The 27,846-nt window shown below is 41.6% G+C and overlaps 1 protein-coding gene across 3 annotated transcripts; it reads left to right on the top strand.

Annotated features, from left to right (window-relative positions):
* gnb1l (guanine nucleotide binding protein (G protein), beta polypeptide 1-like) lies at window positions 1-27,034 on the top strand. Of its 3 annotated transcripts, XM_082555970.1 has the most exons (8): window positions 1-72; window positions 3,326-3,471; window positions 6,012-6,183; window positions 6,351-6,476; window positions 6,662-6,824; window positions 10,427-10,519; window positions 20,103-20,318; window positions 25,910-27,034. In XM_082555970.1, exons 3-8 carry the CDS (start codon window positions 6,074-6,076, stop codon window positions 26,186-26,188), a joined length of 987 nt encoding a protein of 328 aa, XP_082412096.1. In that variant the 5' UTR covers window positions 1-72; window positions 3,326-3,471; window positions 6,012-6,073; the 3' UTR covers window positions 26,189-27,034. The 3 variants fall into 3 exon arrangements, with proteins under 3 accessions (XP_082412096.1, XP_082412095.1, XP_082412097.1); XM_082555969.1 differs by lacking the exon at window positions 3,326-3,471 and having other exon boundaries at window positions 3-72; window positions 25,910-27,032; XM_082555971.1 differs by lacking the exons at window positions 1-72; window positions 3,326-3,471 and adding an exon at window positions 3,483-3,678.
* Window positions 27,035-27,846: the final 812 nt, after the last annotated feature.

The following is a 27,846-nucleotide window of genomic DNA, read 5'->3' as shown; positions in this document are numbered from 1 at the left end:
TTCAGATGCGGCGCATGCTTTGTATCGCCTCTCCCACAGCTGCAGTGAAAACACCGGTGTCTCGCTCAAATGGTATTTTAACAATATTCATTAAAGCGTCTACTTCTTTTCATAAACTGTGTACTCACTATACCCAGCAATAACTCCTGACATCTAAAAATGTTTATTAGGGCTATTTTCGAGCCACGTTGCTAACGTTAGCCTGTTTCTTACTAATATCGCGCGAGAGAAACCAAAGCACCTCCAAACATTTTTTTAAAGTCAGTATTTTAGATTTTAACAAAGGCTTGTGTAACATATCTCCTTCAGTAGATAACGAATAACGGAAATCCCGGATGTGAAGTCCAGCATCTGCGTGGAGGGCAGCTTCTTATCTGCCCTCTGAGCTGTATTAACATGAGAGCTATATTTCTGTTGTGGATCCACTCTTGTGGATAAAATACACGGTGTACCATTCCTGTAGGTCAGAAGGGTACTTAAAAGTACTATTTTTTTGAGCGAAGTTTGTAGTGATAGCTACAGCTTATGTTCCTCGTGACATGTGTTGGAATTAGTTGTGAGGGAGGTTTATATAAATATTTATACATTTTTTTTATTTATTGAAGAATGGAGTGTGAGAAATAAGTCAAGGAGAAATTACATTTTTAAAATCAATTCTTTTTAATGAGCATATGTGTCTATTACATATCATCTATGAAATTCTTTTTTGGTATTTACAGGTTATAAAGTTAGTTATTGTATTAGAAAAGCAATGAATATGGAGCCTATACAGCCTTTGAGGAATGCACAGGTGCTGGACAGGTGTTGTAAATGGTGTTTTGTTACTCGGTCACATTTAAGAGTCCGTTCTGGTTGAACTCCAGGAGCCGTTCACCACCTACAACTAGTTATCCCGTTGTCAAGCTTTTCACCATTGATTTGTGCATTCAGTCACTCATCGCTGCCCCTGAAGTTGACTGACAGCTGAAGGAGTGGGGGATGTGCAGTCTGACAAAGTGTAACAACTTGCTGTTTCCTGTGTTCCCCAACCCTCAATGCATGATGTCTTTTTTGAATTAGAGCACAATAAGAATGCACTTGTTTTCCTATATTTGCTGCGTTGACAGCATAATCCCCATATATCCGAAGGTGATCACACTCAAAATGTGCGTTGATGTATGATGACCCTCGAGCTGTCGACCCTCTTGTGTGCCTTTTTCCTCTAGTGCCCAGGCAAATGACCTGATGGAGGAAATGGGTGATAATGCAAACAGATAAGGCTCTTGGTACCTGTTGACCACAGTCAGAACCTCCTAAATCAGGACCCTCTGACATGGTGCTCCATCAGTGCCTGCATCAGTGACTCCCACAAGGCATTGAGCCCTTATCTGCAGTGGCCCCTGCTTAGCATTCACGCCATTCACGCGAACAATGCTGCCTCTTCCCGCTCATTGGATCTGTGACTGACAGTGGGTGTTGGTGCACTTGTGTCTGACTTCAGCCACTATCTGACGCTGGGCTGTTTATCCAGTCCAGATTACCCCCACCAAGACACAATAAAGGGTGTGTGTCTTCCTTGCCACTTCCCATTCTGTTTTTCTAGCTGCATGTTTATAATGGAGCTCGCTCTCTATTTGGCACATTGGTTTCCTCCTCAGGAGGACCTGTATTAGTTGGAAAGGGGGAGGGCTGAGGCAAGAAGGGCTGACTAATGGTTGTAGAATCAGCTCACCACCCACTGATCAACAAGCGAGGTGGAAATGCCATCATGACCAGAAAAAGCAGGGAAGCAGCAGATAAGAGCATTGCCTTTGATAAACAGCTAATAGTGAAGTATGACTAATAGCTGAGGTATGATGTAGTGGCCTTAGAAGAATCTGGAAGCTTTTTCTTGACCTTTGTTGGCTAAGAAAAGGAATATTACTGGTTTGATAGGTCATAAAGTAGGTTTTTCATTGAGGGCACATCTAGACTGGAGCTTTTGAGCTATGTGTAATCTGCTTTGGGTTTTCATCATGCAGCTCAGATCTCATATTTGATGAGGCTCATATCACAGAACGGGATCTTGGGATTCCATGGCTCCATAATGGCTCTTGTGAAGCTGGGGCATTATAAAAGGTCCCATCATCAACCCCTGTGATCAGTATATCCTTCCCTGCCTGCTCTTTATATTTATGAATGGCACAATCCCATAAGTTCAGGAGCTCGGGAGGGTAGCGTCCGATCACGTGATACAGCACCAAGCGAGGAATGTGCAGGACTCTCCCCTCCAACTCTGCTGGAAAAACAAAAAATAGAAAAACTTTGATGCCCCATATCATAACGACTGTCCTGTGTGTCCCCTCCCTCTTCGTATGTGCAGTGATGCTGAGGAGGGTAACGGGCGGTGGCGCAGTCAAAGGGGGGCACAGATAGTCGCTGTGTTTGATCTGAAGGTCGCCAGCCCCTTGCTGGTGTTGAGAGATTCTTGGCGGACGAGGCTGGCTCTCATTTAATAACATGAAGGGGAAGCGGACCTTTCTCTCATAATTAGGCCTAATTACCCTGTAGGTGTGGACAGACGGCCCAAGAAGAGACAAACTGCCTTTATCCGTGGACTTTGAGTCAGATTACCCAGAGCTGTCTTATCTGTTACAGGGCCAGCAGGAGCCTCAGTCCTCTCTTGCCTCTTCCCGCTGGCTCCTAAAACCAGCTCAGGCGTATTAATCAGTCTCCCTGATTTAGTATTCTTGTGCACGATACACAGGTTTAATTAGGTGTAGCTATTCTTTTTTTCATTGTGAACATGCTTAATAAAACAATGGCCACACAGAGAGTCTTCCTGTCTTTTATAGTTCACCTTATGAAGGTTTCTTATGTTTATTAAAAAAAGCAACCCAGTAAATTTTGAGTTCTTTGACCTGCGTCTGCATTTCTTTGACCTGATCCTGCTGCCAGCTTTACTGCAGCTCGACCACTACAGCGGATGTGCATTCACAAGTGAAAATTACTGGCTTGAAAAATGCCAGGGCAGATCCCCCCCTTTGCTTTGCTTCCTTCTTGAAAATACATTTTGGTGACTTCGAGTCACCATGTTGTTTGTTTACAGTGTCTTTCTCTCCCTTCCTGAGCTGCCTGCATGTTTGTGTTTGGGTTTGTAGCTGACTCGCTTGCAGCCACAACAGCAGGCCCATTGTTGGGCCAGTTCAGCGACTGGAAATGCTGACGCCTGGAAAACCTCACTGAGGAAGTAGTGGCTGGGGGAAAATGGCCATTATACTCATCCTTTGGATGTGCGTTTATTTTTGCAGTTCTCGAGCCCCTGCAAAGCGCGTGTCCGCCGCGGACTCCGGCTGTTGTCTTTTAGGTGACGGCGAGCTGCAGCTGCCAGTGGAAAGTTCTGCGAGTCGAAACAGCAAGCCAATGAAAACAGCCAGTTTCAGGTCTCAGTGTGACTCGCAGCTCAACACTGGAAGAGGACAATAAGGGAGGCATAACCCACCTGTTACCAGGGTTAGCCCCCCCCCCTGTCACACACTCACACAGGCCCAGGACTAAGGAATGTAGTCTCACCCACCCATTCACAGGAGGAGCAGCTTCACTGATAGACCCATAAAAATACTGCTGCCATCTTCTTCATACCATACAAAACAAGTTTGTACAGTTGTTGCTTTAAGGCGTTTCTGTTGGTTCAGTTCCGAGAAAAGTGTGACATTAATGGTCAGTATCTTAAACATTTCCAAATTTCAGTCTCAATCTTGTCGTTGGAGATTCCACAAATGTCTTGCACTTATTGGTTGCTGTGCTTTCAGTTCTGTACAGCTCCAGATCCAGCTGAGTTTCAGTCTGGATACTGTGCCAGTCCGCCAGGCTTTGAGACCTCTCCTGTTCTTTTCTCAAGGCCTTTGTGTGATGTTGTAGCATGACCAAGCAGTCTGTCGGCCTTTGTTAGGTACCTTTCAGGCAGTTGAGTTTTGTCATAATAATGCATCAGTAACATTTGTTCCACACTGCTGTCAGACACACAGAGGGTTTGCAAGTTATTGTGAAAAGTTAGGACACCTGCAGGAATTATGCTCAGAAAGTTTTGAGCACTTAATTCACATAAAGTTCTTTTTAATGAATGAAAATTTCCTACTTTTTCTGAAATGTATTAATTTATTAGACCAACTTAATTACAGGGTAAAAAAGCTGATGCTTTTTTTTTTTCAATTTCTGCTTTATATATTAATCAATAGTACAGCTGGTGAAATAACCGTCATTGTTAGAACATGGGACTACACTGTTATGTGCTTAATTAGGGAGGTTGATCGGGGGTCTCTGTCGCTCCGCTTCACAGATTCACATGGACAATTTAACCACTAACCTCCTGAAATGAGCTGCTCCTGAATGCCTCGGGCTCCAGTTTCAGTGTCTGCTGATTGCAGAGAGCAAGGGTTATGATAAGTAAAAGTAGGGGAGGGGAGTGAGTCGGGGCAGGAGAATAAGGCTTCCAGTTTTAGGTACCTGTGGGGATGCTTTGGAAAACAATGCCATTAATCAGTTGGTGTAGCAGCCAAGCATTATAGAGAACTTATGTTACTTTTTTGTAGATTTTGGTAGACTCCATTCTTTCATTGTGTATCCTCAGATTTACTCTATGAAACTGAAATCAGGGCTCTGTCAGGGCCTGTGACTCTTACTATTATATATCTTGGTTCATATTTGGAGTAAATGTGTTCTTGCAGAACATTGTGTTCTTCCCTATACTAACTGCTATCAATATACTTGGACACAAGTGGGACATATCAGCTGATAGGTGGATAGATAATGTCAGTGGCTGATTTTTACCTGTTATGTCATATCGCTTTTACACTGGCTGAAAAAGGTAATTCTGTGTCACCTCATCCAAAGCTTCTCATTTGATCATCTCAGATTTGCCAAGGGGAAAGATACACTTCTCTGAACCCAGTTCAAAGGTGATGATGAAAAGCAGTTAATTTGTTAATGATGATCTTTTTGTTTTACTTAAAAAATGGAGGAACGAATCACAACAAATACTGAATAAATTAAGGCAGAGAAATGTGGGAATAGCTAAGCAAGTTTGGGCCTGGTTAGTACTTGGATGGGAATGCCTGTAAGCTTACAGGGGTGGCTGTAGTGCTGATTGCTCTCCGATGCATCCATTGGAGATAGAAAGCACTTAGGTAGAAAAAGCATAGAAAAAAGCGCTTATATGAATGTGTGTGAATCGGTAGAAAAAGCACTTTTATAAGAACTACCAATTACCATTTACATATACGTGGGCCACATGCCTGTGCAAAACATAAATACTAATAATAGCCCAGTTGGTGCATCCGTATGTTTTGTGTTGGCAAGTGTCTTTTCATGTAGTTTGACACCATGATTTTAAACATAGATAGCATTTTATTAGCTGTGATATCAGCCATTCACATGTGATTGTTCAGTGTTGAAGCATCATTTCCTTGCAGCATGCCCGTGGTCAGGTTGGTTTCCTCAGCTACCCAGCCTACAAACAACTTAAAAGCCCGAGCTGTTACCTCTGCCTCTGGGACAACGGCTGTAGATCAAGAGGAATGAGAAGCTCAGCTCTCTGTGTTTACAGTAATTCAGCTGTCAGAAGTGGTGATATATGACATATTGAGTAAGAGAGGTGTTTTCACGCAGACTAGAAGGAGGAAGACCGAAAGAGAGCCACAGGGTCTGTAGCTACTAACAATGGAGAAAATACAGACAGTGTATAAAACATCTGTCTGCTGTGTGGAAGAGAAAGGGTGAAGCACCTCAAGGAGGCCCGTGCTCAGTGTTTGTGCATAAAAGGTTTTTGCTTATTTGACATATTAGGTGTGCACTTCATTTCTATTTTGTTCATCTAAAATGTGTCCAATTATCCTGTTTTGCATAAAATACGTTTATCAGACGTTGTGCAGTCTCTGAGAGGTATTTGTGGAGCAATCCAGTGTGGACTGTAAGCATTTTATTGCCATCAGCCTCAGAATACACTACTGTCACGTGTTACATTCAGATTTCATGTTCATGTTTTTCTTTTACAGTGACCGCAGCGGCGCTAGTTTGCAGCCTTCTTTCTGCCACGTTTTGATTGCTTGACCAAAGGATGTCTCGTCCTTCTCCATCCCCCATTTACACCCTGAGGGGGGCGGGCGGACCCCTTAACACACTTCACTTTAGCTGCCAAGGAGAGGGCACTCCCCTCCTGTTCTCTGGGTGAGCCACGATTTGCTCCTTCATATTTTTGAATGTTAGTTTCTTTGAACAAGAGTAAATCTTACCATTTTTGTAGCTACTGTAAAGCAGAACCAGTTTAGTGTAAGGTTCTATGTACGTGATGATCATTAAAGATCCTTTACAAAGCAGCATCCTTGTTTTTGCAGGTCAGGAAAGGGTGCCATACATATCTGGAACCTGAACAGCAGGAGGGCAGAGAAGATCATAGAAGCTCACTCTGGTAACTCTGTCATCTGGGTCAGCACACTGCAGTCAGCAGATGCACTCATCAGGTAAACCTCTCTCAGCTGTCTGGTTCTTACCTTTATTTTCTTAGCAAGGATTTGTGAATAAGAAATGTTGTTAGTATGTCAGTTGTGGTTTAATTCTATGCAAACTGTTTGATTTTAAAAAGTATATAATAGTGAATAACTGCAGATTTTCAGCTCTGGTTTCGCTCTTCCTGTTGGTGGCGCAGTCAGGGCCGGGACATGCAGGTCTGCTGGTGGGACGTGAGTGAAGGTCGCAGTGAGCTGGTGGAGTCTGTGCGGACTGGCAGTGTTGGATACTGTCAGTGCTCCCTTGTAGAGATGAGCCCTGCAAATTACCTTCTGGCCTACGCTGGGGAGCAGACGGAGGAGGTTAGACATCAGCAGTGTCAACATTCAATTGTCTTTACAATCCATGTTCATCCCCCGCCTCTTTATCAGCACATGCTGGCATATGCTAAATCTCTGAACCTAAAGGGAATCTGTTTCCAGTTCAATATTTTTATTCCTGGTCTCCACAAGAGTTACTTTTCATGATCCATAGATCCAGATGATACTTGTCCTATACTAAGCCTTGGAATTCCTTCAGTCCATTCTTAGTCTAAAATGAGACATTTTAGCTCCTTTGCTTCTTTTTACTTCTTACTGTCCGAGCCTTGTGAATAAAAAGTTTGAACAACAGGTGTGAACTTGAGAGAACTATATTAAGAACATCCGCTTTCACTGATGTCTTACCATATAATATGATACAGAACCAAGAGTAGACAAAACTGTCTGAAGCCTGAGCTGTTGGCTCACAGGGATTAGCTGTACTTATGCTGAACTCATTATTTGAAACTTCAGCTATGTTTAATATGAGCATCTGCTATTGTAACTGTATAGACATGAGGGAAAACAAGGGAAAGCTTAAAGGTTCCTATTATAGATATAATGTAATTAAGTTAAAAATGTTTTTCTTGAGGTAGAGGAGTTTCTATTAGTGAGTGTGACAACTTTTTATTATAATATCTAGAAATGTTTGCCACACATTTTCACAGGAATGCAAGTCTGATTACACTACATTGAGTGTTATATAAGTATTATACTAACTATTACTTGTTACTTTTCTTAAAAGTAATGGAGTATGTTGATTAATTACTTGCCAGAGAAAGTAATGCATTAAATTATTCGTTGCATTATTTTCTTGTTACTCCGTAAAATGACCTGAAGTGCACCATCACATAATGGCCAGTCCCGCACAATAACACAACTCCCTGTCCTAACAAGGAAACACATTCAGTCTTTCTTTTAGTTTTTATGTATGAACACAAAGCAAAGATGAAAGCCAGCCCAAAGAGACCTCAAAGCGATCACAACAGTGATTCTACTTCAGAAACATGAACAGGTAGATCACCTGCTGAAGTTCAGGCTCTGGCTGCCAGGCTGGGGTCAGCAAATGCTCAGCTTTAATTTGTGGCTCTTTCTGCCTTTGACTCAATTTGCAGACAAACACAAGTCAGCTGATTGTGGCACAAGTGCTCAGGAAGAAAGAAGCATGTTTGGTTGTTACATAGAACTGAAGACCGATTGCAATGAAAATAACAACATAATTGTATCTGTAATGTAATTACTGAAGTCAGTTGTTTAATGCTTACTGAAAAATGCAAAGTGTTACTTCTGACACTGCAGATTCGACTGCATCCGTCCGCATTCAATTAAATTCCCATTTGATGAGTAACTTGATGCTCCGTTTCATTTTCAACTGACATGGAAGGATTTCGTTAGCATATAAATAGCTCGGCTTTTTGTGTGTGCAGCTTAATTGGTTTAAACCGTCTGAGTTGAGTGTAAAAACACATCCTGTATAAACCTGACCAGACTTGCTGTTGCTGTTTAACTCAATGGAATTCACACATATTTGTGGGTTTTGATACCGTAAGTGTGCTCTCGGAAAATTGTGTTCCTCAAAGTTGTTTTTGTTGCAAGTTCTGTCATCTTTCCACCGATGTTTTGCATTTGATGTGATCCATAAGCGTATTGAATCCATTCAGGTAGTGTCAACATGACACATGAGCATGCCCTCTGCAGCCAGAAACTGTCAAACTGTGATCTGAATGGCATCATTAGCAAACCTTGATTTTATGCATCAGTGTGCACTTTTGAAGGTCAGGATCTTAGTACTGACCACCAGCTAAATGTTGGTTAATTGTGGTTGTGGTTAGTAACATTCTTTTACCTGAATGCTTTTGTCTAAAACACATGGCTTTGAGAATTCCTAAGAAAGCAAAGCGCAGTTTTAACTGTGCTTTACAGTAAGTAATGAGCATGTTCCTGCTTAAAAGTCAAAGTAGCTGTTTACATTTTTGTCTTTGAATGGTGGCTTAAAGAGAAAAGAATCCCAGCCCAGTCCTGATGGTGGAATGAAATCACAGTTTTGTCTGTCTTGAGGTTAATTTTCTACACCCACACGCCTGTTTGGTTTTGTGTGGAGCCAGTGTCTGAGTGGTGAGGCAGGATGGGGCAGCCAGCTATTCAGCCATCTTTTATTGCCTCCAGATTCATGTTACGTGCTCTTCTGTGGCAGAGCTACACTTGAAAGGGAAGGAGCGGTCACCTGATCCAGTCAAACGTGCCTCTGCTAACCTCGGTCCAGTGGGCCAGGCATCAGGGCGCCTGTGACTCCCAGCACCTCAATAATGCCATTGTCCCAACAGACACAGACAGAGACACACCTACAGACCCCTAAACGGCAGACCAAAACAGGCCACACTCCATTTTGGGCTCTCCACCCCATTCCACAGACATAACTGACCAAGTCAGATCCCTATCATGCATCTGCAAGTAAAAACACACCCATTAATGAATTACCTTAAGGAACAATACTGAGGCACTTGCCACAGAGCATTCACAGTGGCATGATTCAGCGCCTCGGGCAAAATACGGGGCGATATTTAGATATGTAACCGAGACAGGCAGCAGTTTCCATCTGAAGCTATTTCACGTGGTTTTATTGTTTACTGCTCACAGTGAGATTCCTGCCAGCAGCTTTGCTGCCACGGGAGAAACATTAATTAATAGCGTGGGTGTTTTATTTATGGGCAGTGTGATGCCACACAAGAACAGTGATCACCTGAGGCACAGAGAAGTCCTTAAAGGCCCTCTTTGTCAGGCACGCAGAGGTAAACATGCAGGACAGATGTGGCTTAGCGCTAAAATACAGATCGCTTCCTTTAAGGGCTGTTTAATCTGAGGCCTAATGAGAATGAATATGAGCAGTGTATATCATCCGCGTGGAGAAAGTCGAAGGAATGAGCTTTGGTCAGGATGTGTGGGTACACACACTCGCACGTGCACGCACACACATCATCATTAGTCTGTGTATTTTTTATCAGAATCAGTGCCAATGTGTGCAGGAAAACACCACTCAGGTCGCAGGGTGAGCCTTTAGCAGGATTTATTATAGACAGTGAGGCGGCTGCTCTGCGCTGATGGATGACACTGTACTGCTGGTTGGAGGGACTTGGATCCGTGGAGGTCCTGAAAAAGCAAGTATGGATTTGGGTTGCAGGTTTGTTACTTGAATGCAGAAGACAGACAAATTCCAACTTGGCAATTAGAACTTGTGTGTATATATAATTTTGTGCCAGTAATGAAAACAGATTAATGAAAACACATACGCTGCCATTTTTCGCTTTTGGGGTGAGAGATAGCAGTCCTGTTTGGCAGGAACACGACCTTGATTGGGATGAAAGCATTTTTACGCTGATAGATTGCCATGAAATTTTGTACAGAAATCCATTGTTCTCTTGGGATGTGTGCTACTGATTCTGGTGACCCCCGGCCTTTTTATCTTGACCCCCTTAAATATCTCAATAGCTGCAAGATGGCGAGACACCACATTTTGTGCAGGAAAAAAAATCCATCATTATCCTTTTCTTTGCAATGTAATGGTACCCTTTCAGTTTTAACCTGTAATTGTCACGTGTTCTCCACAGATCAAGATTATCGAGCTGCCCAGTAAGACTGCAGTCTGCACCCTTGTGCCAGAAGAAAAGCTGGGGATGGTCATGTGTCTACAACTGTGGCAGGTAAGCATCAGTTTAAAGTGTTTTCTTCAAAGATATTGTTGAGTTGTTTTAATTAATGTTTTAATTAATTGTCTGTTACTCTATTTTTCTGCATCATTACCAGCACACACTGAGAAATGCACAGATACACTCAGAAAGGGCCCTATGCCGCTCATTTACAGCCCCCCATCTTTTTTGACATTTGTGTGAGTCATAGGTCAAAATTATTCTGATTTATCTTTGGAGCTATTTTATTTCTATTTCCTCTCTTCAGGACAACTTTCTTCTGATTGGTTGCCCCTCATATAAATATATACATTTCAACTAAAATATGGTGGAGCTTCTGTGCTCACATGCAGAGATGTGTTTCTTAGATATCGTCTAGTACAAAACTGTCTAAAATGTCTTTTAGAACATTTTGCACAGGTCTAATTAGGAGCCACCAGTGAAACATAACAGAAAATAAGGAAATTCACAATATGATCAGTCACACTATCCAAAAAAAGAAAATCACACTGACAGCCAGAGAACGATGTACCTTTTGTTTCATGACTGTTAATAAAAGCTCACACATCCGTACATACCTGCTTCATTCTGATTGGACAGCGGCCCACGACAAGTCGCTAAAGTAAACAAAAAACACACACGTGAGATGCGGCTCGTGATTTACAGCTCGACAACTCGTCCTGCATCATTTTTTCCAAGCGTTTCTTCTCAGCTGGCAGCGAGTCCCAACACTGTAATTAGAGTGTTTGGAAAGGCCGGGGGTTCACAGCCATATATCAGCCTGCAGCTGTACATCCAATCTGATCTGGGCAAAAGAAGTTACAGCTTTCTGTTTTGTGATTGCCGTTGAAAGTTTTATTTTCCAGCCATTAACGCAACCCTGTAATTATTTTTATGGTTAATTATTAACTCTCCGGGTTTTGGGGCTGCAGGGAGGGACTGAATGGGGGGTTTTGATGCAAGGCTGTGGATGGTTTGCATAAATTTAATGAGCTGTGCAGTTTACAGGCAACAGAAATCAAAACGCAGCTTATCATCTTGAACCCCAGAGTGAGGCAAGCTGCTGGCCTGTGCACACTTAGCCCAGCATCCCTGTAATACTAATTAGAGTTAATAAGTCAAAAGCAAAGCCTATAAAAGTGACATTGTTTGTGATGTTGTAGAGAAAAGAGTCTCGGTGCCTGCTGACACCATGTTTGTGTTTTTTCTTGTTTGCCTTTGATTTCACTGTTGCATCCACCTTTCATCATCTGATTTATGAACCAAAGCTGGCTGAGCGTTGAGTGCCAGAAAACATAATGATCAATTATATCATTATAAATTATATAATATCTTTGTAATACAGCACAGGCAGCTGTCTGACTTCAAAGCCGAAGGGCCCAGGTGATTGTAAATCATTTCAGGCCGATTCCTTTCAAAGCATGTTCATCTGTTACACTGACTGAGTGACTCAAGAGTTTCCGAGCGCAAGAAAAGACTGAAAACCCGGCCCTGTCTGTGTGCATCTGTGAATGCATACAACCCCTTCTTTCACTCACTATCAAACACACAGCAGGTCTTTCCTCAGTCACGAGAAGAAAAAAATACAAACGTTATCTTGCCTTTCGCATTAAATGCTCAAATGCTGCCTACTGCCTCCTTAACCTGACACAGCAGGAAGCAACGGCTGAAACAGCTACAGTTAGGTCCTTATATATTTGGACGCTGACAGTTTTTTTTTTTTTTTTACCTGTTTACTGAGGGTACCCACGTTCAAATTGGGTGAAGGGTTTAGGAGTTTCAGCTCCTTAATATCTGCCATCTTCTTTTAAAGGGACCAAAAGTAATTGGACAGACATTGTCTCAAAGGCTATTTCACAGGCAGGTGTGGGTAATTCCTTCCTTATATCATTATCAATTAAGCAGATAAAAGGTCTGGAGTTGATTTGAGGTATGGTGCTTGCATTTGGAAGACTTTGCTGTGAACAGACAACATGCGGTCAAAGGAGCTCTCTATGCAAATAAAACAAGCCAACCTTAAGCTGCGAAAACAGAAAAAAAAAACATCTGAGAAATTGCTACAATATTAGGAGCGGGAAAATCTACAATTTGGTACAGAAAGAAAGAAAGCACTGGTGAACTCAGCAGCACAAAACGACCTGGACGTCCATGGAAGACATGCGTGGTGGATGATCGCAGAATAAATTCCATGGTGATGAGAGATCCCTTCACAACAGCCAAACAAGTGAACAAGACTCCCCAGGAAGCAAGTCACTCATAAGCCTCAAGAGTAGAAAGGCTAGATTGGAACAAAAAAGCCAGCAGAGTTCTGGAAAAATCTTCTCTGGACAGATGAAACCAAGATTATCCTCTACCAGAGTGATGGCAAGACAAAAGTATGGAGAAGGTGTGGAACAGCTCATGATCCAAAGTGTACCACATCAACTGTAAAACACGGCGGAGGCAGCGTGATGGCTTGGACACTAATGTTTGTTGATGATGTGACACAGGACAGAAGCAGCCGAATGAATTCTGAGGCGTTTAGAGACATACTGTCTGCTCAGATCCAGCTACATGCAGTCAAATTGATTGTCAGTGTTTCATAATACAGATGGAAAATGACCCAAAACATACAACCAAAGCAACCCAGGAGTTTATTGAAGCAAAGTAGTGGAATATTCTTGAATTTTCTTTAGTTTTGTTGAAGACCCAGCATCTGGTGATGTGGATGGGTTCAAGACTTCAGGCTGTCATTGCCATCCAAGCTTTTTCAACCAAGTATTAGAAATAAGATTTTTATTGTCAGTTATTGAATTTGTCCAATTACTTCTGATCCTCTGAAAATAAGGGCTCGTGTTTAAAAAAAAAATCTGTTAGTTCCTCACATTTTTATGCAAACTTTATATTTAACCCGCTGAATTAAAGCTGAACTTTAACTGCATTTGAGTTGTTTAATTTAATATTCATTGTGGTAACATACAGAACCAAACAAGTAAAGAAAAAGTCATCTCTGTCCAAATATATATGGACCCAACTGTATCCCCATCTCTCCACCCTGCCTCTCCCTATCACACACACTCCAGGAAGAAGCCACTGCCAATTATCTCTTCTCTCTGTCTTCGCACTCGCCACCCCTCCCTCTTTTCTTCCCACTGCTGAGACGAGAAGCGATTATCCTCCTATATTTTTAAGGCAGACTCACCAACAGATTTATTGTCAGCCTTTAAGACCTCTCTGCAGGAGTTTATGGAAACGATTAAGTCTTAAGCAGCGCTTTCTTCCAAATTTAGCCACAATTCACTCCATTAAAATCCCACCTAGCCCTTAGTGGGCTATGACATAAAGGTGACAGAGCTTATTATCAGGGTTTTCTGCATCTGATCGGCTAGGAAGCCATGAACGATGGCGAGTGGAGGAGGAGGAAAGCGCCTCCACATGTGGGTTTGACTTGTGTGCCGATGTCAGGCTTGGCCAGGGGGACAGTAGTGATATATGATGTGCAAGGCTTTTAATGTGAACAGAGGCTGGCGGGGGGAAAGGAAATGTTCCTATACAGATATCCATCACTCTCAGCTCATCACCTTGCAGCCTCGTGGCCATGACATCATGGTGAGACCGGGACGAAAAGCGAAGGAGGCGATTGGTTCCTTATGTTGAAGCAGTGTCTGCCCGAGGCCTGTGGTGGCCACATCAGCAAACAAACTGGTCTGAGGGTTGTTCGTGATTTAGGCCGGAATCACAACACAAGGAAACGACACCGAAAATTTATTAGCTTCATGATGCCATTTTTCTCCAGTTATCTTGTTATGTTTTTACTTTGTGAAAGCAACAGTGCACAGCTGAATAGAGAGTAGATTGTTAGTGTAAATGACTCCTTTACATTGTCCTTGGCAAAAAATACAGAAAAACCTATACGCCTATAAAACTATATAATATAGGTTAATATAAAAATTCTCATGTATGATGGCTGTGGTCCTGGGATCATAGCGGATTCTCCAGTCTGCACCCCAAATTGTTCGTGATGCATCGTTGGTGGGTGAGTGTGTGGGTAGAAAATGTTTAAGACATGGGTGAAAGTGGCCTGTAGTGTAAATAGCACTTTGAGTGATCGGTAAGAGTTGAAAGGTGCTATCCAAGTACCACTGACCATTTACATACCTTATAATAAACAAGGACAAACAGTACAGAACATCACCAATAAATGGCACATATTAGTTGCTGTCAGTAAAGTCTGTGATGTTTATGGCCCTGCTTTGTGACAATCTGCCCCTGTAGATTACCACTATTTACTTTAACTTTTCTGAAAAAATGAACATGACTAATTTTAATATTGAACACAAAAGCTAAATGGCAGTTACAGTGGAAGTTGCATTCTTCTGTTTGTCTTAACCAGTTGTATCAAATTTAAGGCCCGGGGTTAGCACCGGGCCAGCAAAGACCCGAACCCGGCCCACTGGAGATGTTTAGAAAATACGACGGAGGGCATAAAGGTTTCAACTTTTTTACTGTATATTCATAAATTTGACAGCTATTCCTGTTGATAAGGATTCCCCACACAGCCATTTATATTACAACAAAGTAGTTAGGTAAACAATTTAATGACAGTTTTTCACCATGTACAATAGAAATTTTGTTTAAAAATTTTTTTTCATCAAAAACTTTGTTTTATAAATATGAGACAGTCTGGGCAGTGACCTGAGATGTCCTGATAAAGTTGCACTTCTTTATCTTATATTAAAATATATCAGGGATTAAATGTGCAGTTAAATGTTTTTACACTGAAAGTGAGTTTCACTCATCTCGCCCACATCAAAGTGAGCTGCACATGCTTTATGTTTCTAAAAGTAGTTTGACATCCCTGGTGTAAACTGAGGCATTGCACAAAAATAATAAGTACAAATGTTTTTTTTGATTTTATGATGTGCAAATCATCAAAAAAAAATATTTGTGACCAGAAATCGAACTGAAGTGCTTCAGGGCTGCAACTGCACTTTTTTCCTGAGAAAGAGGAACTTTCTCAGAACTGTGATTTAATCTGCTCACATTTGTGAATAAAGCTCTTAGTTAGAAAATGTAATGACCTCTATAACAGTCGTTAAACTTTTCTGTAAAGATGTCTGGATATGTATTCTGGAGGAAAATAGAAAAAACTTAAAAAGAGGAAAAGAGGGTTATAGGAGAATTTTCACTCTGTTTGACATGGTAAAATTGAGAAGCGGAAACATTCTGTCTGATTGTGAAATTTAAGGTTTTGCAGCTTTCTTTAAAAACAATCATTTCAAAATTGATGGTTACCTAAAGCAAGCAATTTGGTGATGAGTTTTAGAAAACTGTGTAAATATTTTTATTGCCTTACATAATATGTTATATGTATAACATAAGTATTATGTATGTTGATTATGTTGACCAATATCATGTACCTGTGCACGTCATATTTGTAGTTTCTGATGCTTCAGCGGCAGGTGGATTTTAAACATTAAACACTGTTTCAGCAGACAAGAGAAGGAAGGAAACGAATAAATGAATATTAATAAAATATAATATACTTAATATATTCAGTACAAAAGCGCTCAGAGTGTTAATTGTCAAACAGGACACAGCTGGGTCATTCTTACTATTCGGTGCCATTTGAGTCCTAATGACATAATATGGTATATTTAGTGTAAAACTTGTCTAATGCTTATTTCTAAACCATTTTCTTGTATGTTTAACCCCCCTCTACCATAGAACACATTGATATATACACAGGATAAATACATTAAAAGTAAATTACTTTTATTTTAGCACAAGTCACTAAAGTACTATGTCCCCAGTCATGCTTGCTCGACTTCAGTTACAAATATAACTTAAAAAAAAAAAAAAAATCTAGATTTTTCATCATTTCTGGATTGGCTTATTTCTAATGTTCCTCATCAAATGTTCTTTTTTATTATTAATGCATGTTTAATACTTAAAATCTTTAAAAAATGTTGTGTCCCTGAATCAACTGTCACCCCTGTTACTCTGATAAGAATTCCATAGAACACATCACCTGATTATTCTTTTAGTCACATGACACTCCCGGATGTAACATATTTTGGAGGGAAAACTTTCAAGAAGAAGACGAGTAAGTACCACTCTTTAATCAACCCTTTTTTCTATGTTTTAGCAAGATTTTGTAATGTGGCAAAGCATAACACGTCCAACCTGTTACGCTTATAATAGTGGAAACAATTTTTTTTTTGTAATTTTTATAATATGGCTAATAAACATGTTAAAATGGTTCTTAGTGGTCACCATGTACTAGCTTGTTGTTCATCATACTAGTAGTAATGGCTAAGTTTAGCATAAAATCTCCCCCCTGTTACCGTCACCCCTGTTATTGCTATGCACTGTAACATGAAATTTCCTTGCAGATTTTAAAAAGGGACATTGTAGCTTTTAGAAAATGTAAATATTACTATAACTGTGTATTCAAAACAGTTATTAATAGAAAATTGAATGTCCTGTAACAGGGTGGACATTTGGCACGTCATGGGTAAAGACTTTGATTTTAAAAAATATTATAATATAATATCCTTAGCTGGACCAATACATTTTTCTTATAGGTTGAAAATCCCTCTTTTAGATGAAATGTTAAAATAATTCAAAATTTTGTATTTTTTGATGAAGAGTGATCACACTGAAATGGCACCGAATAGTAGGAATGACTCAGCTACACCACCTTACAGCATGTATATCTCACTAGAAGTCTTAATACAACTCCAAGACTAAAACAGTTGGGATGCAACTGGTTTTGCAAATCTCATAAACCAATATTTTATTCACAATAGAATCAATATGTAAAAAAACTGCATTAACAAATTGTGGAACAATTTTGGAACGGTGTTCATCAAAGAATTTGAATACCTGAATGCAAAGTCTTTACCAGTGCATAATATCATTCAAAGGACCAAGATGAAAATATGTACTAGATTCCAGCGGGTCCTTGGGCTGCGCTGCATTGCAAGCAGGCACATTCTGTCATAGGAGTCACTGCATGAGCTCATAAACACCGTTTGCTGTTCCGTCTACACATGCAGGATAACACCCTATCATGCACATCATGAACATGATCCAGAAATTGGTCCAAAGCCCTTTTAAAATGGACTGAGGGAAAGTGGAACCGAATGAAAATTTGCAAATTCTCTTTTGGAAAACATGGAGGCCGTGTCCTTTGGACTAAGGAAAGGAGAGACCATCTGACTAGTTATCAGTGCTCAGTTCAAAAGCCTGCATCTGGAAAGGCACCATCAAAGCTAGATGGATGACCTTTTCAAAGAGGGCCTTGAAGGAGGAGCAAGACAGCCTTAAACTGTCTATGCTTCTGCTTTTTAAAGATGTGTTGCTGCCATCAAATGAGTCAGTATTTTTATTAAGATGGAATTTTTTCTTGGTTTAAACGTTTGGTATTTCTGCTCTGTCCTTTTGTGAATAACATATGAGAAAATGAGATTTGCAAATCATGACATTCTCCTTTATTTACATTTTACACAGCATTGGGGTTGTGATATGTTTACAGTAGAAATGGCACAATGATGTCTTGGCATATTTGCCAAAAGAATGAAAATCGGCCTATAGGGCACCTCTATAGCTCACCTCTATAGCTCACCTGGTAGAGTAGGTAATCTGTATGCTGAAAGGGTGCAGAGGCCATGGTCTAATTCTGCCCAGATCATTTTCTGTGTCCCATTCCTACTTGCTCTTTCTACTCAGCGAGTGTCCTGTGCACTAAAACAAACGGAAAAAAAATAAAATAAATCAGTCTCTAATTACGTGCTAATACGCTACATAAATACAGCTATGAAAACATGGCTGAAAGTCACATGACATTGCCATCCTGGAGACGACACAGAGAAGTCTCCTCCGTTGGTCCTGCATCTCCAGCCAGCTTCCATCCATCTTTCCAGCTGCTCTTTGGTGATGAATCTTCTCCCTGAGCCCCAGCCCCACTCCAGCAGAGAGCCCTCTTGTAGAAAGGCCTGTGGAGGATATAATGAATTACATGTCTACCCAGGGTTCCCCGACCTCTGACCCATGACATCATCAATCAGCAAAGTCCTACACTTAAGTGAAACGGTGGGCCCCTAGCCTGGAACGCTTAGCCCGGTCCCTGCCGGCAAGCAGGGGCCACTGATTTTCACGTGTTTTTATTTGTTTTCATAATCCCTTAGTGTTCGTCCTCGCTGATGTGTTTGGAAGGAATACACGACTCTGTCTATAATTTGTTTAAAGCTGCAAGAAGAGAAATATAGGGCGTTAAGTGAGAAGAGGACTTGGACATGAGTAGGGAAAAAATGGCAGACACGGCCTCCTTGCACATATGGAAAAAATTTCTTACCCTCCTACCTTCCGCATGGCACTGTGCTATTTCTGGAGGCCTGGCGGTATTTTAAAGTAAAGGCATGAGTTAGGATATACGTACATATCTGTTTCTTCAGGCCACATTAGGGCGTTTTAAGGAACGTATTTACGGTAGAACGGACTACAGTGTTTTGTATTTTTATGGAAAAAATTTGATTTTCAGGAAGCGGGATGATGGGAAAATCTCACCAGGTGTCCCTCCCTCGTCCTTCACATCTCGCCTCCAGCAGTGCCTATATAAGGCAGCTACTTTTCACCAGCCCACCTTTATGTGCTTGTCCACAGACATAATTTACAAGCTCAGCTACACCTCCACACAGCCTCTGAGCCGGCTTGATTATACTGCTGTAGAGGAAGCGAGCACTCAGAGGTTATCTGTGGACTCACAACAGTGGGAAGGCACAGCTTTATTATTCTTTTCAAATGTTACACTGCTGACTTTGCCCCATTAATATGCATGCAACTCTATTTTATGGTCACCATAGATTGCTCTATATATTTAACAGAAGATTCTTTTTTATTTTGTCTGATGCCTGTTTGCACACTTGGTTTCATTTCATTTCATGTGATTTGAAAGATTTACTCTGATGGATTCGCCAGTTGTAAACATTCAAGCTGGATCTGGAACGTCCGGAAATGAAATGGATGTGAAGCCAGATTATATGTGTCGGGTTTGTACAAAAGTTCGATTTATTTATTCTTTTTAGATCGCGAGTATGCAGTTTGAGAGTATTTTTTGCAGAGGAGTTATATTGGTAGCAAAAATGATCAAAATAGAATAAAATAATAAAACATGAACACATTAAAGTGGAGAAAAACCAGAACATTGCATAATGAGGAGATAGTCAGGAAGACATGAACACAAAATCTCAGCTACATGTCGAGAAAAGCAGCATTTTTTCAGCGTTTTGCTTTATTTCACTACCTTATGTAGTATTCTATCTGTGCATGCTTGATGTCTGTGGCTTAGTAATATAGATGAGGAGCAAAGTGAGGAGTGGTGTAATGGAGTGCTGGAAAGAGAGAGCAGCAAGCTGACGAATGGAGCGTTTCTCTGAGTGTCAGCGGGAGCTTCCAGGATGATAACCTCTGCTCCTCTCAGTTTCCAGCATTGCGCAGTGGTTTCCATGTTTTTTTTTTTTTTTTACGACACAGCTCTCATCTAACATCTTAACTCATGCTTCACTTTCTGTCCCCTCTTCTCCATCTTGCTGTCCCTTCTCCTTCCTCTCTTCAGCCAGACTCGGGCTCTGGGCCTCTCCTGTTAGCTGGATACGAGAATGGCTCTCTGTTGCTGTGGGACGTAACCCAGAGGTCCAAGTTGAGCCAAGTCAAAGCCCACCCTGAGCCTGTCATGTGCCTGACCTTTGACACCACAAGTCTGAGGGGCGTATCGGGCTCCTCTGAGAAGACGCTCTCCTCCTGGAGGCTGGATGGACAGAGCAACCTGCAGGTCAGTAGAGGACAGAGCGTTTGATCTGACTGGTCAGTCACTCTCAAACTGTGAAAATGTGAATTTGTTTGTTGTGATACACCTGCAGTAACCTCTAATCCGCAGTGATAACTTAGAAAAACATAGCTTTAATCATTGCTTTTAGCTAGCTGTATTAAGTATTTGTGACTTAAATTGATTTGTGCTTGATTTTAGCTGTTTTTTTCTGTTCGGATGTTTCAGTTGGGTCACTATGTACTTTTCTTTATATCAAATAATACTAACAATTCTGCCAAATTAGGGTTAAGTACTGAAGGTATTTTAGACATGATGCCAGGTGTCTCTTGAAGTTGAGATTTTTAATCTCAATGAGATTTTTTACCTGGATAAATAAAGGACTAATAATAAATAGAAGTATTCCAAAGGATACAACTACCTTGGTTGAGCTAGTCATGCTAATTCATATTGGTTACTGAAGCGTCCCTAGCTAAGACCCCAAATAAGCTGACCTGCTAACTAATTGTTGAACAAGAGAGTCCCTAGAAATAGTATAAAAAGGAACTGGCAGCAGCAGAGGAGTGTTACCTTTCTCTGGGCTTGCTTGGAAAACATCAGGGGCCAAAGAGGAAGAGGCTCAGCAGGGCTCCAGGGGCCATAAATCAGCTGCTGGTTACACAGCATTGGCAGAGCTGGGGGCCAAGGGCCAAGCTGGGGCTGTCACTCCAGAGTCTTACCACCCACATGAACATTGATACACAATCGCATACTAGACCTCGATATGCTCACGTCACCGTTGATTACAGCTGGGAAGAAAAATGTGTGTCATTTTCTGGTTTTAAAAAGAGGAAAATCAAGGCATACTTAATTCATTTAGCATACAACATTCCTCTTACCATAATTCTGTTAAAACACACAGACTCTCAAACATATGTCCTGTCTATACAATAAATTCCATGCCAGTGCATCTGCACTAACACCAAAAGAGATCATATCAGCTTGTACCATAATTCATTTTACATAACAGCCAACGCCTCCGAGACTTAACGCCTCATTTGAAGCTGTATTTTCTCTTGATTTCATGAGCAAAAGGGAATGCTCCTATTTTTCAGCCAACCCCCGTGAATCCGAGCCAAGGGGAACCTGAGGCTGATATAGTACACTCCTGCACAGTGAAAGCGGTATTATTCTTTCCGAGGCTTTTTACAAATGAATGCTTGAATTAGAAATATTTGCGAAGCTCCATTTTTTTTCACCCCTAAATATGTGTCTAGGAAAACACCGCGAAGGATTTGATTCAATCGAAAGGAGGAGGAGAGGGGTTTATTTGCTTTATTTTGCTCGAGCAACAAAATATTGATTCAGCGTGTAATCCAGGATGAGTATGACAGGCAGAAAGCACAAGGAGAGGGAAAGGATCCAACGGGGGCTTTTAAATTATTCTGAAGTGCAGCTCAGTGTGACGTCCAGACAGCTATCCTCAGTTCTTCCCACAAAAGTATTTTTGTGTGGCCATAGCAGGCAGGCAGGGGGGACCTGCCGGTTGGTGGACCCTGGCCCGGGGTCCTGACTGATGACCCTTGAGAGGTAATAAAAATATCAAAACCTGAGAGGCCCCTTAACCAAACAAAAAACACATCTGCAGTAAAGGGAACAGTAGTTCACAGTGGGAGGCTGCAATAAAGGCTGAGGAGGCTGTAAGTGCCACAGCATCCCACTTCCCACAAATTACCCCTGCGATACAGTCCAGTGCAGCAGAGCTGGCTGGATGCTTTTTTTTCTCCTTTTTTTTGGTGAAACGGTGGGGAAACTGAATGTGACACAATGCAGCGCAGTTATGATTTAGCGAGGCTGAAAGGCTGTGAAGTGAGCTTATCAAGGCCAGATAAAGACAGATAGCCTCAGGAATGGAGGTTAATGTATTTCACATGGCTTCCAGAGGCCTTTATCTTCTGCTTGACCTGGAAAGCCTGATATCATTTCATAGCATTTTTCCCCCTCTGCTCTGGTGCAGTGTGCATTTTTGAGAATTTGTCAGGGTCGAGACTATGTTGTATAAAGACGTGAGACTTACAAGCTGTTAAACCAGATGGACGCTCATTTAGGTGGATGCTCACCTGCATTGGCACGTGCAGTGACGGGTTTCTCCTGGAGAGGGAAAAAGACAGCAGTCGCAGTCTGGAGAAGGGAAAACGGGGTATAGACAGGGGAAGATTAGCAATGTAAATCAAGCGTGTCTGACAGTGAGCTGTTGCTGGAGCTGATGACAGTTCTCTACAGGTGGACATCCTGCTCCTCACATACACAGCAATATAAAAATATCCCCTGTTGTCACCTGCACGATTTCTTTGGGAAACCACAATTCCTGCAACTGCTAGTGTCGAGTCCTGGCTTTTGGATCCGATCAAATCAAGCCCAACTTCAGCTGTGCTGCAATATAAAAAATCTTCACTCTTTTTATGGGGCATCACCCTTCCTCCTCCTCCTCCTATCTTTTCTGAATGGGATTGCTCACCTGACACATCCATCTCCTGTCAGCCAGAGCCGAGCTCTAACAGACAAGGTGACAAAAGGCTGTAATCTCCCCACTGCCAAGTGTGATTCAGGGACAGGGTGTGTCAGATATACCTGTGAAAACCCTTCCAGCCGCTAGACTCGAGTGAGTGAGCGATGATGGGACATTTCAGTAGATCAGTGTGAACACCAAGATTGGTGCCAAGACCAAGGTTAAAGACAGGAGGGAAGAAGAAGGGGGAAAAAGTGAAGCAAAGCACGAGTGAAACCTGCCAAGTGGACACTCCCTTTGAACGTCAGCTCGCTCTGGTGAGATGCTACGAAATAGGATCCTGAAGTGTGAGTTTGTGTTGGATCTGTCATAGGCCCAGCTGCTGAGCAGAGCTGGTAGCCTCCTGACAGCTGAGAAATCTGGCGTTTAGACAGCAAACCCCGTTGTGTGTGTTTATCTGCATGCTGTAACACAGCCCAGGAAGGAGTGTTTCCAAAAAGGGAAGAAAAAAAAACAAGAAAAAAGAATGATGAAGACCAAAGATGGATTCTGTCTGTGATGAGATAGCAAGGAAGCAATCTGAGGAAAAATGGGGTGGAAATAATGCAAGCCAAGACTCCCCGGTTAGAGCTAATGGGTTTCATTAGAGACTGAGGACTGGTTAATGGCAGCACTTGAAGTCAGCTGCATTTTCAGTTAGATGTGGTGTGGCCTGACAGCAAAAGCAACAATGCTGCTGCCGGAGAACATCGAGTTAGAAAAGACAATAGTCTTATGTTCCAAGAGCAAAGAGTTTTTCTGACATTTAGAAATAATATATTCAAGGGCTGCAACTATTTTTTAGGTTTTTTTAATTCAAATTAATCTGCAGCCTCAGAGCCAGTTGAAGCACAGCTTTATTTATTTGGCCCACTTTTATGGACCAAATAAATAGGTCATATTTTTAAAAAGCCAAATCCAATCAATTAACTGTTTGTAGAAGACAGTTTAAAAAAGTCTCATTTGAGCAGCAGGATTTTTGATCCTTTTTTTTTTTTTGACATTTAGGAGATTGTTGTCTTTTCGAAAAAGCAGCTGCTTAGCTTAGTGTCTGGAATCAAAGTCTGGAATCAGGGTACATGGCTTTGTTCTAAATACCGAAGTCAAAATGTTTCTCAAAATGTTTTAATCATCCTGTTGTTTTTTCAATCATTATCGAAAACAACAACAACAACGGTCTCCAAAGTGTCCTAAGTGTAAGCAGATCATCTATATGATCAAAATTAATATGACTTTTAGGCTGCAACTCCCATTTCCTGTCAGGAAGATGTGATTTGCTGATAAATTAGCAGGTAAAGTGCAATTAAAAGTTAACCCCAAAGTGAGGCCAGCACAAAATTAATTGCAATAAAATAAAACCGGCCTGGATTTTTCTTTAAGTTTAGAATTGATAAATTGGCAGCTAATTGAATCTCACAGTTTTATTTCTCTTTTACTTCTCAGTCAGTCAGCTGATTGTTTCAGTCCAAGCTCCAGCACCTCGCGACTCGACACTGATGGCCGGCAGCTCAGGAACCGGCAGAGCTTCACATGAGCATCACTCATTCTAAATTATAGCACAAGGCAGCCATTTTTTTCTTTTTACTACTTTTTCCTCTCCACTTTCTCAGACAGAAAGTAAAAACAATTAACCAAGCAGCCTTGCTGAATGACCATCACTACTTCATTAGCCATTTACTGCCTGCAATTGACCCCTTAATGAAACAAATGCCTTTTCCTGACACAAACTATGGGAAGCAAAACAAACAAAAACAGACACTTAAACCCATCATTATCAGGACTCTAATGCAAACCAGATGGCCAGAGGTAGGGGCATACCAAATACCTGAGGTAATAACAAAGCTCAGAACAATCTTTCACCCCTTAGTTTGCTTTGTATTTGTGGATTTGGCTCTGTTGGGCGAAGTGGGCACACGGTTTCATCCTCGCGATGATGGTTTGACTAACAAAAGAAAAAAAGTGAAATGGTATCACTGTCTCTTCTAAACTTGGCTTTTCTTGCTGTTATGATCAATGACATTCCTCCCTGCTCCTTCTCTCCCTTGCATTCCACTTTATCCACTTGGGCTATGAGTACCTGGCTTATGTCTTCCACATGCAGCTTGCGGATGGTTCCTGCCCAGAACAGGAGCAGGATAAATTCTCCCAACATCTCCTCCCCATCCAAACCATTAGTCTCCCTAGACACAACTTATGAAGTCAATTTTACGCTGTCCAGTTTGATTTCAGCTCCCACAGCCAGATGTTTAGGTCCCGTATAGCGATCCGGTGGAGATCTCTACCCTTCAGGAAAAGCACGTTCGCTTCTCCAGGAATGCCCACAACACCGGGGCCCTTCAGAGCACCATCTTAGCCACCATTCATTTTCATTTGTCAGAATGTTGCGCATTTAGAGAGATGGATACAGTCTGTGGGACGCTGTTGATCACAGGGAGAGGGGGCTGTGGCTAATCTTTAGCAGGCAGATGTTACAGCAGTGTATTTATCAGGTCTCTCTCCGCTGATCAGACCTTTCAGTGTGAATGTAATTCATCAGAGGTGCTTAAAGCAACACGGTCTCTGCAAACAAGCATTTCAGCGAGATGGTCTCTCGCTTTCTTCCAAACGGCGACACAGGTAACACGCTTACAGAATACGCCTCCCTAACTCCAAAACAAATAATGGGTCGCCGAGAGATTTACTCGCAGCCCTCGTGCCCTAATGTTTTATGGATGATGATTGAGTCCCAGGAGTATGCAGCCAGGTTCAACAGACCTCCAGCCTCACACTTGGACCTCAGTCATCAGATCAGCTGATAGCCCCCTCATTGTCGGTGTTTGCCTTGGCCACATTTTCCCAGACGGTAGTGATTAATTGACTTACTGATCTATTAAGTATGTCTGTTTTTTTTCTTGCCTCTATTTGCATGAAAAATGGGTTATTTGGTGTTACATTTACAGTTAGGAAAAAATGCTACATCCCATCCTTAAACAAGCACGAGGCTTGGAATACATACGAGAATGCCTTTGTAGTTGTGTTTTAGTAGCACACAGTCACCTGTTCAGATATTTTTCCTCTTTCTTTCTTACAGCTGCAGGACTGCGTGACGCTGGTCAACCCCGGGGTTTCCCAGCTGTGTATCCGCATGGATCGTAAACTTCTGGCTTCAGCAGGTTGGGACCACCGGATAAGAGTATTTGGCTGGAAGAAGCTCCGGCCGCTGGCGGTACTACAGTACCACACAGACATGGTGCTCAGTGTAGCTTTCTCTGACCACCGGGACCCCAGACAAAGAGTCCTGGCTGCCGGATCAAAGGACCAGCGAATCAGCCTCTGGTCAGTTTACAACGAGGGAACGGACACAGGCTGAGTCACTGAGCTCTGAGAAGATTTACAGATTTATGATCAATACTACATTCATACATTACAATCATGTGTGCTGATACAATATGGAAATAGATTGTGCTTCTCATGTACTGACATTACAGTTGAGCTATGAACAGCTACCTACTGACAACCACGTGAAACTCAGGAGTCCGTGTTTCACTCCTTAGCGCTGTACAGCTGCAGAATTAAAGCACTTCAATTCTTTTTGATACAGATTAAATAAAGGATCGTCTTCATGGTCGGAAGATGCCGGTGAATACATGATCACAACTGATTTCCATGTTCAGTCTTTACAAGTTAGACCAACTGCAGCATCTTATCAAAGTTGTGTTGGTATGTTCTGATGTATATATACTGATTATGTTTTTATTTATCTCTGAGAATAGCGAGGAAGGGGTCAATGTGAAAATACAAAGAAAGTATATTGGTCTCCAAAATAAAATAAAATCTTTATTTTCACTCATTATATTTTAGTGTGCTTTTTAAAAATTTTTTTTAAATATATCATGTCAAAGCTGAACCACCATTATTTCCATTTCTATTAAGCTGACTGGAATTCCTGATGACTTTTAACTGCTCCATGCAGCTATGTGATTGTGTTGACCTATCTGAAAGGAGATTTGCTTCAGTGGACTTGAATTTAAGGTATACGCCGCACCTGAGCAGCTACGTAATCTCATGTTGTTATTCTAGCAGGCTTTAGTTTAGCACACAGGCCTTGCAGTCTGACCTGAGCTGTGTTTGTCAAACAAAAGTAAATCACAGCGTGGCGGGGGGGGGGGCAGAACAGAAGGATAGTGGTTTGGTGTTGCTTTCCCTGATCTGCGTAATCAGTTTATGAGCTCATTTTATAAGAAGTATACCTGCTTTGAGATAAACTATTAAATGTGAACTCCTTTAGCGCTCGTGTCGAAACTTGTCAAGTTGAAAATTAAGCAAAGGTTCTGTTTAATTTGCCGTGTGACAGTTGTTAGCATTTAGATTTGTAATGCCGAATGCAGACGTCCTTTAAAGAAGATGACATTTGTCAAGAAGGTTAAGGGTCTTAAAGGAAAATCAAGATGTTTTGTTTTTCATTTCATTCTTTTGCAATATATCTGAGAGTCGACGAGCATCATGGGAGCTCATATGTTACTACATCGTGCCGAGAGGTCGGAAGGGGGGGGGAGGCAGAGCTTCAAACACCAGACGTTCTGCTTCGTAACGACTTTGGCTTCGGGGATGATCCCAAGTTGAGAAGCTCGTCATGGTGTACAGGACAGGCCTGAGAAATCAAAGAGCCAGAGCAGCACAATGGCCTTGAATCATTAGCCAGCATAGAAAAGACAAGGTCATTATTGAGACAAGCTGCTTTTCTGTGAAGCTGCTGCCAAAATTGTACCTGAACTTTAAATTCGTTGAAAGCTTTTATTTCACTTAAAAGTCCATGTATAAACCGTCTATCACTTTTTTTTTTTTGTATTTTTTAGTATCCCCCGCAGAGTATACGTTTTGTCCCTACACTTCCTGTGACACCTTGCATTCATAATGTCTTCCTAACTCCTTTGTTGGCTTTGAACAAACACTGGAGGTGATGTAGGCAAGCTTCCGTCCATTCTCTGATAAATCAAATGCTTGGTCCTATTGGTGTAGATGTCTGCT

This window comes from Aulonocara stuartgranti (genome assembly GCF_965226115.1).
Source record: "Aulonocara stuartgranti genome assembly, chromosome: 12".
NCBI lineage: Eukaryota > Metazoa > Chordata > Actinopteri > Cichliformes > Cichlidae > Aulonocara > Aulonocara stuartgranti.
Note: the sequence above shows the minus strand (reverse complement) of the source record. Positions and strands in the feature narration are given on the sequence as shown.

Bases quoted from the DNA above. Each gene is read 5' to 3' on its own strand.
- gnb1l (XM_082555970.1), top strand. From the start codon at position 6,074: ATGTCTCGTCCTTCTCCATCCCCCATTTACACCCTGAGGGGGGCGGGC. The intron at 6,825-10,426 runs GTTAGACATCAG...TGTTCTCCACAG, and splicing joins CTGGGGAGCAGACGGAGGAG to ATCAAGATTATCGAGCTGCC. The intron at 20,319-25,909 runs GTCAGTAGAGGA...TCTTTCTTACAG, and splicing joins ATGGACAGAGCAACCTGCAG to CTGCAGGACTGCGTGACGCT.